Here is a 15750-nt window from a genome sequence, read left to right on the forward strand (position 1 = left end):
TGATTGTGTATAGAAATGGAACCAAATTTGGTTCACACTTGTTTCTACACACTCAGTGCTGCAGTATTTACTCAGTGCTGCAGTATTTCTGTTATGGTCATCCAGGGCCGCATCCAGGGCCTGCAGTATTTACTCAGTGCTGCAGTATTTCTGTTATGGTCATCCAGGGCCATCTCTTTATGGGTTTCTGGTAATATTGTTGTCTTCTATTTTTTCATGTCCATGGCAACATTTTTATTTTGACAAAGAAATTCCACCACAAGCCAGCATGGAGAAGACTCCTGAGCCTAACTAACTTGTCTGACAACACAGAAATGTGTGAGGAGGAATCACTTGGCATAACTAGGCCTGTCACAATTATTACATAATCGTCTAATCGCAAATTATTTGAGGTAATCGCAATTATTTTGAATAAAACACGATGCGTTGTGAACTTGTAGATCGGTCGTTTCCACTATAAATGTATAAAGAATAAAGTTATTAAATATGCCAGTCATTCCTTTTGTATATTTTGGTTATTTGTCATATCTGCCCTGTGCAAATTTAAAGCCAAAAAGGAAATATATATGTTTTATTCATATGCTCCAGTGCTCAGCAACAAAAAAAAAAAAACACAATTAAAGATGTGACAATAAATACCAATATCACGTCACTCCCTATAGGCATAATGACTAAATCAGGGATAAAAGGAAAGACATAAAGTTCAACTGAAAATGATAAATCTTCGTCACAAAAGCAGTATACGGCAAATAAGATGTATCAGTGTTTGTGTTCTTACCCAAGAAGTTTAATACGTACATTTTTAAACAGTCCTTTCAAACAACACTTTGACTGACAAAAATAAAGCACTTAATTTTTCACATGTTGTTTTGTGTCACATTCATCAGATCAACCTGCGAGGGGAGGAGCCCAACACATGAACACACCTTTTCTTGTTGCTGAGCAACTTCTATAAGAAAATGTAATTTCTTTAATCATTACCATGGAAAACAAACCAAAACTGTAACTGTCACATTTCCCCTACAAACCGGAATGAACAAATTCTTAAAGGACAACTTTTGTTTTTTTACAACAAGGGTTCATATTTGTGTTAAAATGTTTTCATTTACTCCTTTTTATCGTTTTTGCGATTTTAATGACTTGATTTCAGTGGTTGGGGCATGCGTGCAAGTGGCTAAATATGTCTTTTTAGACACAATAAGCCCATTCCCAAGATGCACCACAATCTTTCATGGGCAGATGTGACTTATGGGGGCTAGTAGTGTTACTGTAAAGAAATCGCCATGCAGCTTATTGTGTCTAAAAAGACATATTTAGCCACTTGCACGCATGCCCCCACCCACTAAAATCAAGGTAATTAAAATCGCTAAAACTATAGAAATAAGTAAATGAAAACATTTTAACGCTCATATTTTCTTTTCTCTAATTACAATCTAAAATATGAACCCTTGTTGTAAAAAAAACAAAGTTGTCCTTTAAAAGTGGAAAGATATAAAGATGTCATATTCATATTATCAGTGGTTCTCAAAGTGGGGTCCAGGGACCCTCAGGGTTCCTTGACAGTGTTCAAAATGGACCCTAACAGGTCTTTAACTCGGAGCGTATAAATGGAACCATTTGGTTCTAGCCTCGTAAACCACCACTTCCGGAAATCGCATTTACCAAATGCAAATGTGATTTCCCAGAAGGCTAATTTGGCTCCATAACTCAGAGTTATGTTATCCTTGAATTTAAAACATTTGAGAACCACCGTCATATCTGATGGACAACATACCAAAAAAAAACAATAACGCTGAAATAACCGTGAAACTAAATGCATAATATTCAAAGCAAAACATTGGTATGAGCCTGAAGAAATTCAGATTCAGACCCAGGAGGAGGAGGAGTTGTCAACCGACTATGGTTTTGGATGCAAGTTGAGGTTGGTTCCATCTAAACAGGAGAAGACTTCAACCGCTCAACACTTAACCCATTTAGAACGGGTACACATTGTGTGTATCATTATTTTATGCTTTAACTATTGAAAAATAGCAGATATACAAGCTCACAGCGCGGCACCGAGTGCCGCGCTGCGAGCTTGTAGATCTGCTATTTTTGAAAAATTGTGAAAAGCGCGGCACTGTGAGCTTGTATATCTGCTATTTTTCACTGGTTAAAGCATTCAATAATTAACTGTTCAGAGGCTGTTAATTATAATCCTGAAACTTGTGGTTCAATAACCGGTTACCAAGACACCCCACCCCCCCCCCCCACACACCCCCCCAAGGTTGAAAACCACTGTTGTAAGAGAGAGAAATAAAGAATAAAAAGCTAGTTTCATGTAAACATGCTGTTGATTGAACAACACCCATCTGAACACAAATAACTGTATAATTACTAGATTACAAGTTAACAAACAAACCAAAAATGCAACAAACCGTCAAAAGGTTTTTCAAGCAAGATTCATACTTCCGTTGAAAGACTGTGTCACATGACATAAGTAGGCGAAACTAATGGAAATGTTTCAAATATAGTCTCTGTGAGTGTTGATAAATTATACAGTCATGGACGTGGGCTTGTAGATTTGCAATTGCGACACAATATTACGAGGAGGAATAAATGAAGCGTTACAATGTTGCGGAGAACAATCTCACCGGTCTTGAATAACCCCTTAAAGACGACCAGATGATCTAAATATTGTGGCCACCGACTCTGGTAAGAAAAAAAAAGTTTTAATTTGTCTTCCAACAACGTCATTAAATTAATTAAATTGACCACCGCATAAGTTGTGTTACGTTAGTACCATGAAGAGACGGAAACAAGCAAGAGTTGAGATTAGAAGCAGGGACGGCGTTCTTAATCATTTTTGGCAGATTGGACCCACATTTATTGAAATGTAAATATATTTGCTGAAACATTATCCAATTATGGAATAATTTCCTTTCCTGACAGGATGGGAACAACAACTTGGATAATGTTTAGCAAAGTTTTTGCCTGATTTACACTTTGGTTTATAGTCGACTGCGTGCCTGGAAACAGCACGTGAGCTTGTAGATCTGTGATTTTGGGTGTGCGCGACATCGGGGGGCAGCTAAGCTTAAATCAGGCATTACTAAAAATCTGATCCGTTACACAAGATGTGGTGAAAACCGGGTTTGGACTGTGGTCTGAGCAGAGTGGAATGAAAAGCGGAACAATAAACGGAGCCTTTTCGTGTCGTTTCATGTCCAAATATCCATGCGGTGACAGAGGAAAGACAGAAGAGGCTGGAATCATTTTTCTGTGACATCACGTCCGGTTCATACTGCACACACCCCCACATCAACCAATCACAAACGCAGATGTGAGGACATCAGCAGACAGGACGTGTGATGTCATCCTAACGGTGTGTGTGTTCGGGGAGACGGTGACTAAGGGTGGTGAAGAAGAAGAACGTTCTGGCGTTTTTTTGGTCTCTTCAGTTTGATTTCTTGTCCTGCTCGCTGCCAGCCTAGAGACAAAGAGAGAGAGACAATGTTGTTTTTGACAGCAAATTTTGATTTAGTTTTAATCATAGTCTTTTGAATAAAATGTAATTTAGTTTTAGTCATAATTTAGTCACCTGAATTTTTTTAGTTTTAGTCTAATTTTAGTCGACTAAATATCATACGTTTTTGGGCAACTAAATCAACTAAAATGTATTTTGGCGGGCCTTGATGGCATCGTAATGACTGATTTTACACTTGGTTGCGTGCTGAAAATAGCCGATCTACAAGCTCACAAGCTCACAGCTTGTAGATCTGCTATTTTCAGCACGCAACACCTGAGAGCAACCAAACATAAAATTACTCTCTTCTCCACTAGTCCCTCTCTAACGTTTTAGTCTAGTTTTTATTTTGTTTGACGAAATTGTCAATATATTTAGTCTTAATTTTAGTCATCACAGCTTAGTTTTTATTTAGTTTTCTTCAGTGAAAAAAACAGTCGACAAACATTTTTCGTCATAGTTTTAGTCGACAAATAGAACACTGGAGAGAGACAATACTGTATATAGAGTAGGTACCCTCACAAAAAACATGCAGTAATGCTGGTCTCTATACTGCCTCCCCCTGGCCAGCCGGGGAGCCTGATGGAGGGGAAAGGAACTGGTTGGAATAACATGCTCCTTCCACGCGCTATGTCCTACCGTGCATGTACAAACGTACGTGCGTGCGCGCGTGTGTGTATTGGGTGTGTCAATATGAGAGGGCGTGAGTATGACTGTGTTTGTGTGTGTGTCTGGGGTATTTGTCATTATGTTTGAAATGCTCCACCCTGCCTGTGTGTGTGTGTGCGTGCGTGCGTGCGTGCGTGCGTGCGTGTGTGTAATGGATGGTGTTGCAATCCTCTCTCCAATCCCTCCTACATACATCTTTCAGTCTAGTCTAATATTCTTTTATTTGTGCAGCTTATTGAGTCTTAAGGTCTTTTACAGAGCGGGACGAATAAACGATCGTAGAATGCGTCGGCGTATTATTTCACATCAAACTATTGTACATACAGGTTCATGTTACTAAAATAAATGTTGACGCTTAATATTGCTGCATAATATTGGGGTTCTATGTGGATGTATTCATGACACAAACAGTTTAAATCCATGCACATGTAATCACACAAAATAAACATTACCAGTGTTTAAAACCCATTATGGACAGGAACACATTTTTTGCTTTTATTCCTTCGGCCAGGAACACATTTTTGTGTATTACTGTACATGTACAGTATGTATCAAACAGTGTTGGAATTTTCTTTCTAGCTGCAACAGAGGCTGAGTAATAGTTTTCCAGAAAAAAAGGGGGTAACTTTCCAATCTGACTTGGGCCCAAATGGGGTAAGGACCTTTAAAGACTGTCATGTGCCGTGTTTGTTTCTATGTCAGATATTTATTCTATTGTTATTTTATAATCATCATAAGATTAAGATTTCACTGATTGAACTCATCATTGTACAGTACTTTGATCAACATTTATCATTTTTAATTGCTTGATATAAAACAATATTGTACTGGGAGCTGACCACTGTGTGTACACTGTGTGTGTGTATACAATGTGGGGTGTGTATACATTATTGGTTGTGTATGTGTGTACAATGGGTGTGTGTATTTATTCTGTGTGTGTGCATATGGGTCTGGACTCATTATTTTGACGTTGCTTGTATCATGACTAGGTAAATCTGGAATGAAAATGTGAGAGTATGTGGATTATAATCTATATGTATTTGTATCTGTATTTTTATCATGGGAAATATATTTCTGCTGAACTGAAGATTTCTTTTGATGTGAACGGTAAAGTCGAACTGTGGGTTACTGGAGCGTTTTCACAAGCAAACACACCTGTTCGTTGATTATTTGAACTTTCAACACTTAATATACTTCTTGTTGCACCCATGGCCCATTTAAGCTTGGGTAACACTCGGTCAAAAGAAAACCGCTGCTTCAGCACGCCTTTACCATAGAAATGCACTTTCTTTGATTTGTGTGTGTAGCTACTTGGTGTGTGTGTAGTTCAGTAGGTTGTGTATGTGTGTTACCAGTAGTTTGTCGTGTTCGCCCATCAGTCGGTCATATTCCACCGTCAGGTTCTCAGCTTGTTTCTTCATGGCCTGAACATCACTGTCTGACTTCTGAAGAGCTGAGCACGCACACACACACACACACACACACACACACACACAGTCACGGTAAATCATTACGTCAGATAGGCCTAGACAGAGGGCGAACATGTGAATTATGACCAGTAAGACTCCCTAATCGGGAGATAAGCGACCGTAGGTGGCTTATCTCCACAAATAGGGCAAAAATTAGTTTTTCCCAAATCTTCCTGATCCATGTTGATGACATGAGTGTAGACATGCTGTGTAGTGATATTCGTGATTTTAGGGCAAAAACTGTAGGAGCAGTGTCCAAAAATGTGTTTTAAAAATCGGCCTGAAGGTGGCGCTAGAATAGGGCCATGTGAGAAATGAGGGGTGGGGTCTCCGCGTTGCCTTGGCGGACGAATAGGTACCGGCCCCGGCTCTCCCGGACGCTCCTAGCCCGAGTTACGGCATTTTATGTGCGTTGCAGTGGCAGGGGGTCCTCCACTGGGGGCGCCACCACTTTTGCATCCGTTCTGGAGCACCAGGAGTCGGTGGTCCCCGGGAATTCCCCGTGAGCAGCCCCGTTGGGGTGGTCATTTGGTCATTTTTGCACATTTGGTCATTTTTTACATCTGGGGGTCCCCCTGGGGCTCCGGGGGTCCTTGGAGGTTGTAGTTTGGCAGGCAAGGAGTGTCTGTGTAAAATCTGGCATGGATCGGGTCAACGGGTGCGGAGATATAAGCAGGGAAAAAGTGTGACGTGTGACGTGTGAGCACATTTGGTCATTTTTTACATCTGGGGGTCCCCCAGGGACCTGGGGGACCTGGGGGTCCCTGGGGCTCCGGGGGTCCTTGGAGGTTGTAGTTTGGCAGTCAAGGAGTGTGTGTGCAAAATTTGGCATGGATGGGGGCAACGGTTGTGGAGATATGAGCAGGGCAAAAGTGTGACGGACTGACGGACAGACAGCCCGTGGAGGTTTTGGTAGTAAATGCGACCTATGGTCGCAATCAACTTGTTACAGCCCATCCGCACTGCCAGCGACGTGAGCGATGAAATCTCATTAAAATACATTTGTTTCAATGAGTCCGTCCTGACGCTCGACGAGGGACTACGCATCGTGCAGCGACGTCGTCCACCCCTCCTATATTCGCTCGCAGAGTCTCTATTTGAGCGAGGTTTTGCGGCCATGTCCCGCCCCTCAAACACTTTTTACTATTATTTCTTTATTTGATCGTTTGAGGCTACGTTGCAACGCAATGACCGACACTCAGTTTTTCCCGCGTCATCGCCTTCGGAATGCTAGCTCGTTGGCGGTGCGGATGAGCCGTTAGATCATACATGGGCAACTGGCGGCCCCCACCTGCACTTAATGCGGCCCGCAGGTTAATATTGGAATACTGATATATTACTGATTTCGGCTGTTACAATCTCAAACATGCAAACATGACCTGCTTTAATTACTTCAGTCTATATTAGTAGCTTGACTAGTACTACCGGTAGTCTTTTTTTATGTCCAATGTATTTGTATTTAAGTTCATAAAGTTAACATAAGAACATACTGTATCCACAACTTTCCAACATCCCATCGTGCATTGCGCAGAAGTTGCACGGAGCTTCCGGCGCCGCAGCCAAGTGTGATCTACAAGCTCACAACGGTTGCATCTGCGACGTGAGGTGAGCGTGTATGTCTGCTGTTAACCGGAAGTGTGGTGCAAAACATTCACCAGTAAATTCCCGCGGAAAAAAGAGGTGGATAAATGCATTTGATATTAAATACAAATGTTACTTTTCAGGATTAAAATTCAAAATAGCAAAAAGGTTCAGGAATAGCTGCTCTACAAGCTCAAAATATGTTGCAGTTTGTAGATAGTCTAGTTTTGCTATTTTTGGCTGTATATGCATTGTGGCTCTCTGGAGTGAGTGTGAAAATAAAGTGTCCCTCTCTACATCATCAAAGTTGCCCACCACTGTGTTAGATGTTGGACATGGATAGAAACCCTATGGTTAGATGTGTGTGTGTGTGTGTGTGTGTGTACCTTTCTTGGAGGTGCTCAGCTCCTCCTTCAGGGTCTTCAGGTCCTGTCTCAGGGAGATGTTCTCCTCCTCCAGGGCGATTCCCTCTCCTCCCTTCTTCCCTCCAGCCTCTGGGAGCTCCACACCAGCATCTCTGAGCTTCTGCACACACAGAGAGACATGCCAGAGAGATCAGTTCATCTCTGAGCTTCTGTACACACAGAGAGAGAGACATACCAGAGAGATCAGTTCATCTCTGAGCTTCTGCACACAGAGAGAGACATACCAGAGAGATCAGTTCCAATGTGAGAGATCACTTCAATAGAGCCCTGTTCAATACTAGTAAGATGCCTCAGGGCGAGGTCGTGCCAATTCTTGGCCATCTGGCCAGTGATGTATATCGGACCAGTTACCCATATAAGGAGATCCATGTACTGTATATAGTACATCCCTTTTATGCCCATACATGGAGATCCGTGTCTGAACCAGCCGCAAAGATATAGGCTGTCTTCCTCCAAATATGGGCATTCCCATATGAAGTCCTGTTAGATATGGGCTAAGTATTGATGACATCAGGGATCTCCAAATATGGGAATAAAAGTGATTATGTTAGAGTGGTTCCCATGACATCACATCATACAATATATTTTATGCCCATACAAGCTGTGACATTTCTCATAGTTAACACTTTCCCAGCCTGGCCAGAATGGCTTGTCTGTGGACTAGCCGGAAATTTCTGTTATTGTATTATGATCTGAGACATAATATTATGATTATGAGCATCAGCACAGTGCATTCCAGAGGGAGGGGGCGGCCACCACAGAGAAGGAAGGCCCTGTCGCCCCCAGGTTGGGCAGCCTGGTGTTGGGGACCTCGCGGACGCGGAGGACCCGAGGGCTCCACTCTAATAATGGACGGTCATTTGATTACATGACATACAGTACGTCATAATGACATAGTGGCCTGGGCCCAGCTGACCCCGCCAGCAGAGAGCAACAGGTGTTCATACCAAACGCTCCTAACCTCACACCAGAGACAGCAGCTGCACCGTGTGTGTGTGTGTGTGTGTGTGTGTGTGTGTGTGTGTGTGTGTGTGTGTGTGTGTGTGTGTGTGTGTGTGTTGTACTACTATGCGTGTACGAGCCAAAAGTCCCCTCAAGTACAGTAGAATTTGATAAACAGACGTTGTGGAGACAGTTTTTCCTGGGCCTCACAAGAGTAATTATTGTTACATGGTTTAAAAGCACTGTTTCCCAAACAGTGGGTCGGGACCCCCATTTGTGGTTCGCGGACCATTTCTTTGAGGGGTCGTGAGTGAATGAATACCTCAGGGCGTCTTACTGTTTTTTTTTTATTTCCTACACTTTGTTCTTAATTATTAATTCATTTGTCATGAATACAAGATACTTTTAAAAGGCATTTCGTATGTCATATCATGAATAGATGATAGGAAAAAAAAAAACATTTGTGAATTTGTGAAAATAGTCGATCTACAAGCTGACAACGCAGCACAAAGCGATGCATTGTGAGCTTGTAGATCTGCTGTTTTCACTAGTTTGGGTCCCGGGCAAACATAAATTATTTCTTTTGGGTCTGGAGCTAGAACAATTTTCAGAGCTAGACTTACAATTAGGAACATATTCAGGTTTGTTCTCAGGGATAGACATTTAGGGTTAAAGGTTTTTTTTGTAGTAGATCGTCTATACTTGGCTTTTTAGACCCTCCAAAAGAAAACGTGGGCAAAAAAACCTTGATTATGCAGATTAAAATCATTGATTATGCGGTCAAAAATCCTTGATTTTGCTATGAAACATGCAAGGTTTTATGTGATTTTATACAGTGAAATTGCACAAAGTTGCGGAATATACGAAAAGTTGCCAAATATGTATCATGCAAAATATGCAGAAAGTTGTGAAATATGCGAAAAGTTTTGAATAGCTAGAGTATAACATAATGGTTGAAGTGGTTAAAAAGTAAAAAAAAAAAGAAAAAAAGTCACAGAACAGAAAAATAACCCAATCATAAAATTGCCATTCTGAAATGTTGATCTCCGCACAAGTATAGTAAAACAACCGTGTGTGTGTTCGTTTGTAACAGAGATAGACACCCCCCCCCCCACACACACCAAACGTCTCCATCCATCATGTTGTAGTGATGCCAGCTGTCAACCTTTACGTGTGTGGAAAGCACCTACCAGTCCACGCACGCGCGCGCGCACACACACACACACACACACACACACACACACACACACACACACACACACACACACACACACACACACACACACACACACACACACACACACACACACACACACACACACACACACACACACACACACACACACACACACACACACACACACACACACACACACACACACACACACACACACACACACACACACACTTCTGCCACTACTCTGTAGATCAGGGGTTTTCAACAGGAGGTCCGGGACTAGGGATGGGACTTGTCGTATCGTGGAGATTTAAATGTATCGTGATATCGTCCTCCGTCATGCACTGGGATCAATTCACCTTTTATTTGCCGAGCTGCATATCCAAATCTTTGTGTAATAGGAACCTTTATTTTTTTTTATTTTTTTTACACTAACCACTTGAACCCTTGCATCGCTATTTTGACGGAAATAGCCGGAAATAGCAGATCTACAAGCTCACTTAAAAAACCTATGTTTCTGTGTCAGTGGAGCTCAAACTTTTACATGAGAAGGACCCCCAAAATGATGTGTATTTGTCCACAGACCCCTCATCTCAAAATATAGTTCCACGGACCCCCCAGAAGCAAAATCTGAGTTACAAATGTGAGGTACAAAATACATATATTCAAAGATTTGCACACATTTTCACGACTTTCACGACAAAGATAGCAGATCTACGCGCTGTGAGCTTGTAGATCTGCTATTTTTTCAATAGCTAAAGTATAAAATAATTCCAGGCCTAAAAGGGTTAAAACATATCTGAATATGCTTACACACACACACACTAGTAGTAGTAGAGGTTGACTGAGGGCAGCAGGTGCATCATCTACTGTACCGTGCGGGTGGGGCGTGTGTGCGCATGTGTTTGTGTGCAGGGGCGTCACAAGGGGGAGGAAAGTGGGACTGAGTTACTAGGGCCCAAGGTGGAGGGGCCTTAATTATTTTATACTTTTACTATTGAAAAATAGCAGATCTACAAGCTCACAGAAGATCTGCTATTTTTGAAAAGTTGTGAAAATGTGCGCATATCTTTGAATGTATGTATTTTTTAAGTGAACATTTGTAACTCAGATTGTGCTTCTGGGGGGTCCCTGGAACTAAATATTTTCAGATGGGGGTCTGTGGCCAAATACATATCATTTTGGGGGTCCTTCGCCTGAAAAGGTTTGAGCAACACTGACATAGAAACATAGGTTTTTCAAAAAAACTTTATACATATTCAAAGATTGCACACATTTTCCAAAAAATAGCAGATCTACAAACTTGTATATCTACTATTTTTCAATAGTTAAAGCACAAAATGTGAGAGGATCCTCGTACCCAGGGCCCAGAATTTCGTGCGACACCCCTGTTTGTGTGTGTGTGTGTGTGTGTGTGTGTGTGTGTGTGTGTGTGTGTGTGTGTTTAATTGGGTTAGGTCGTAAAGGCTTCCTTTACCATCCATGTGACCGTTTTAGGCGAGGCAGCAAGTCATGTGCCGTGCCCTGGTTTCAAATCGCAGCAGCCACTGTTCCTTCTTCTATTCATAGGGTTCCCACACATTTTAACCAATGAATTTCCAAAACTTTTCCATAACCTTTCCAGAATATTGAACCCAATTTCCAGGCCTATCCACCGGTTTCCGTGAGAAATGACTGTGGCATTATCTGTGGGACACTTCCGGTTAACAGCAGACATACAAGCTCACGTCGCGTCACAGATGCAACCGTTGTGAGCTTGTAGATCATTCTCAGCTGCGACGCTGTTAACTGCCGCACAACTTCTGCGCAATGCACGACAGGACGTGGGAAAGTTGTGGATATAACAATCATTCAGCGCAATAACAAGTCTCTTACTCCTATGTGCAATGCCCAAAGACAGGCAGTGTAGCAAAATAAAACATAGAATGGTGATGGAATGAGATTGCAGATGTTTTTGTCAAATATATTTAGGCTGCAATCACGCCTGTTCGGCAAAAAACTACTTATAGTGGGGGAGCCAAACAGTCAGATTCTGTTGGAATGATAATTGAATGATACTTTTTGGAGACATGTATATCTTGATTCTTGGGGTTCTCAGAATGCCAAAAAAACATGTCTCCAATTTTTCTTTTGGAGTTTAGCATGTGTAATTAACATAATTAGCCAATTAATTGCCCAAAATGGCAATCACCTTGCTTCTAGTTAACTTATAAAGGTGAACTAAGAGTCTAAGTCCATGTTTGTGAGGTCCACAAATTCATTCAAGTCATGCAACCTTTCCTAATTAGCATAATTATGTAAACTAGCCCTTACCCGTTCAAAGATATGAGCTCCGAAATGATGTGCAGTGTGTGGGTTATGGGATGTGCACTGTGCACACAGTATATGAGGGATGGAAAGTAACTTTAACTGGTGCTTGCATGCTAATATGTAGGAGCATCAATGTAAGAAATACCCGTTCCATTTAACGGCTACAGAGATACTGTGTACCGATCTGCATGATTTTTGGACAACATCTGTAACAGGGCCAGAACCCCCCCCCCCCCCCGCCCCCCCGTTTGTGTGTGTGTGTGTGTGTGTGTGTGTGTGGGTTTGTGAGTGATTGTGCATGGCCTGAACAACAGCGCCCCTCCCTTAACATGTGTGGTCACAAAAGGTACTGTAGGCTAAATAGATATAGATACACCATAAAAATGCTATTATACAGCATACGATTTGTGAAAGTGACAAACGGGCTTCACAGTTATGTCAGGTGTGTTCATATGCTAATGGTGATGCGATTTCAGATCAATTGCTCCAGCCACCGAGGAGAAACGCTGTTTCATACAGACAGACAGACACTCACTCACTCACTCAGACAGACATTCGCAAAATTATAGTATAGATATGATGTGAAAATAAGCAGATTGCTGTATTTTTCTAGTTTTAGTCAACTTTGAAAGCGTCTCAGACTTTAAGATGTATGTTTACAAGTCATCAATTATCAACAGGGCAGGAATTTCATAGAGGCCATGAAGGCCATGGCCGTTATTGCCCTTCAATTCGGCCTTGTGCCCCTCAAACCAATGGCATAACCTGAGGTCACAGTGGCCTTAATGCCCCAGCTGACTGTATCACTTTCTCCTCTTTCTCTTTCTTGACAGTAGACACCTGTGTTTCCCGCTCACAACACGTCACTTGGAGATTGTATTTTCACTACTTCTTCAACGTGTTTTCTAATTTATGGAATTTCTTTAAAAAATTCTCTAAATTAAATTACAGAAATAATAATTAAAAACAAAAAGTAGGAAACCAAAAAATGAAGGGACCCATAAAAATGTGTTGACGATACACAAATGGGTCCCGACCTAGTGTTTGGGAAACAGGGGACAGTCAGAAGTCAAGAAATTCCACAGAAAAGGGGGTGTGGCTTGGGTGAAGACATCTGGAAATGTGCCCATTTTAATTTGGTTAGTCAGTGTATTCCACAGAAGAGGGAGTGTTGGCTGGGTGAAGTCACCAGGAAATGTTCCCATTTTTATTGCACATATCTGCTCACTTATCATGAGATATCAGCAAATCAGTTAACATGAATTTAACTTGGAGTCAGTGTATTCCACAGAAAAGGGGAGTGTAGTGTAGGTGTAGCCTACTGATTTTTGTCTCCACCAGCCGAAGGCATGGGGGAGAGTATGTTTTCCCCTCCGTCCGTCCGTGTGTCCGTCCGTCCGTCCGTCCGTGCGTGCGTCCGTCCGTGTGTGTGTGTGTGTGTGTCCTCGCAGTTTGTGTGCAGCTAATCTCAGTCGCTGTTGGCCCGGTCGCTGCCAAAGTGAGCACACACATTCCCTGGATGCCAATCTAGAACCTCTGCCCTAAATTTTTCAAATGGGCCTTTTCTAGCGCCACCTAGTGGCCGATGTTCGCAAAACACATTTCTGTGCACTACTCTTACAGATTTTGTCCAAAAATCCTACAAATCGGTAGGCAGTATCTCGACAGTCATGTGATCGACACGGATCTGTCCGATTTTGCATATTCCATCCTGATTGGCTAAGATTGGCTTCCAAAGTTTGTAGGATTGAGCCGTTTTGAACAAAATGCCTCAAATCCCAAACGCAAAGTGCAATTATCATGAAATCGCACACACACGTTCCCACTAGGTCGAGGAAGAAATGCCACTTCACATTTTTTAAATCAGCCTCATGGTGGCGCTATAACAGGCCGATTTGTGGTTTTACCTATAACTCCACCGATCAGTTTCAAACTTTGTAAGCGCACTCCCTAGAGGCCAAGGAAAAACCCTTTCCCTGCATTTTTCACATCAGCCTTTTCTAGCGCCACCAGGAGGCCGACTTATGTAAAACACAATTTTTCCTATTATTCCTTACACAGTATCTCTATAGTCATGTGATCAAGTCCGATCCGTCTGATATTTCATATTCCATCCTAATTGGCTAATATTGGCTTCCAAAGTTTGCGGGATTGCTCAGTATTTGAACAAAATGCTTCAAATCATCAACGCAGCTTGCGATTACCGTGAAATTTGCCACACATGTTCCCACTATGTCAAGGAACAAATGCTACCCTTTTCATGTTGGCCTTTTATAGCGCCACCAGCAGGTAGACTTTAGTAAAACACATTTTTGGAACACAATGCCTCAAATCATGCATGCAGTGTCTGATTGCCATGAAAGGTCTAAGGTGAAGAACATATTCCAGCCTTTTTACATTGGCCTATTATACAGTAGCACCACCAGGACGCATGGCCTGGTGGAGACCTGTGCTCGGAAGAGCACTGCTTCTAGTTGTAGTATGTTTTTGTTCAGCAAGGCAAAAGCATTACTGATTTTTGTAATATGTTTTTTAGACAATTGAACAATTCCTGGACACAGATAGGGCAACACAGCTCTACATTGAGTCCCCAGACACTGATATCTTTGTTCTTGCAATCCGACGGTACCATCAGCTGTACAAAGATACCTATTTCATCACCGGTGTGGGGTAAATACATATCATCTCACTGGAGCCAGTAGTGCACTGGGTAAAACAAGGACTTCAGCCTTACCAGGGTTCCATGCCATCTCTGGAGCTGACAAGACAGGCCATTTTTCTGGCAAGGGAAAGTTAACCTGTTGGCAATCCCTACACCAGTGTCCTTTAGAGGTCGTATCTGCATTTGCTACTCAAGGTACTACAAACAAGAAAAAAAATATTGAAGCATTTGTTTGCCAGCTGTACGAGCCTGGTACAAATCTTGTGGATGTTGGTGAGCTCAGGTGGAGGTTATTCACAAAGAAACAATTAGAAGCCGAGAAGCTGCCACCTACACAATGAGCATTACATCAAGCCATTGCCCGTGCCTATTACCAGGCAATGGTATGGTATGAGGAGTAAGGACCACGTACATAACCCACAGATGAATGAATATGGATGGTAGGCTGAGGGAAAAATGTGGCTGCAAGAAATCCCAGTGCATGTCACAATGTTCTTGTCGATCTCAAATTTTTAACTGCTCTGAGATGTGCATGTGTTGGGCAGATGAATAGGTGTGTTGTAATGTAAGCAATGCACATCTGTTGGGGATTGACAATGACGATGACGAAGATGGAGACCCTTCACTGTGGGTGTGGCTAACTTCAACTGGGTTACCACCCACTATGACAACCAGGCATAATTAATGAACTGGTGGGTGTGGCCACATAAAAACCTATTTTTAACTCTTTTTGTACACTTTGGGGGAAAAAGTCTTCATCCTAGTATAATCATAATAGCTGATAATCATGTTTTATTAACTTAAAGCAAAGCAATATAGCTATTTCTGGTTTCAGTGTGATTATTACATAATTATTACACAGACAAAGGGTTGCATGATTTATTTTTAGGATGATGATAATGGAGGACTTGTAAACATACATCTTAGAATCTGAGAGAAGCTTTCAAAGTTGACTAAAACCTATAAAATGCAGCAATTTGATCATTTTCACCTCGTTTTTGCATAGTTTA

At 41.9% G+C, this 15750-nt stretch overlaps 1 protein-coding gene across 1 annotated transcript in view; it reads right to left on the reverse strand.

Annotated features, from left to right (window-relative positions):
- Window positions 1–557: 557 nt before the first annotated feature.
- bcap31 (B cell receptor associated protein 31) overlaps window positions 558–15750 on the reverse strand; it is a 34146-nt gene continuing 18953 nt past the window's right edge. The window contains exons 6-8 of the mRNA XM_080733250.1: window positions 7611–7749; window positions 5527–5627; window positions 558–3469 (exon numbers count right to left, since the gene is read on the reverse strand). Of these exons, the coding sequence (XP_080589376.1) occupies window positions 3437–3469; window positions 5527–5627; window positions 7611–7749 (273 nt within the window). The 3' untranslated portion in view covers window positions 558–3436. The remainder of the gene's footprint in view (window positions 3470–5526; window positions 5628–7610; window positions 7750–15750) is intronic.

Source organism: Nannobrachium achirus, assembly GCF_963921795.1.
Source record: "Nannobrachium achirus genome assembly, chromosome: 9".
Taxonomy (NCBI): Eukaryota; Metazoa; Chordata; class Actinopteri; order Myctophiformes; family Myctophidae; genus Nannobrachium; species Nannobrachium achirus.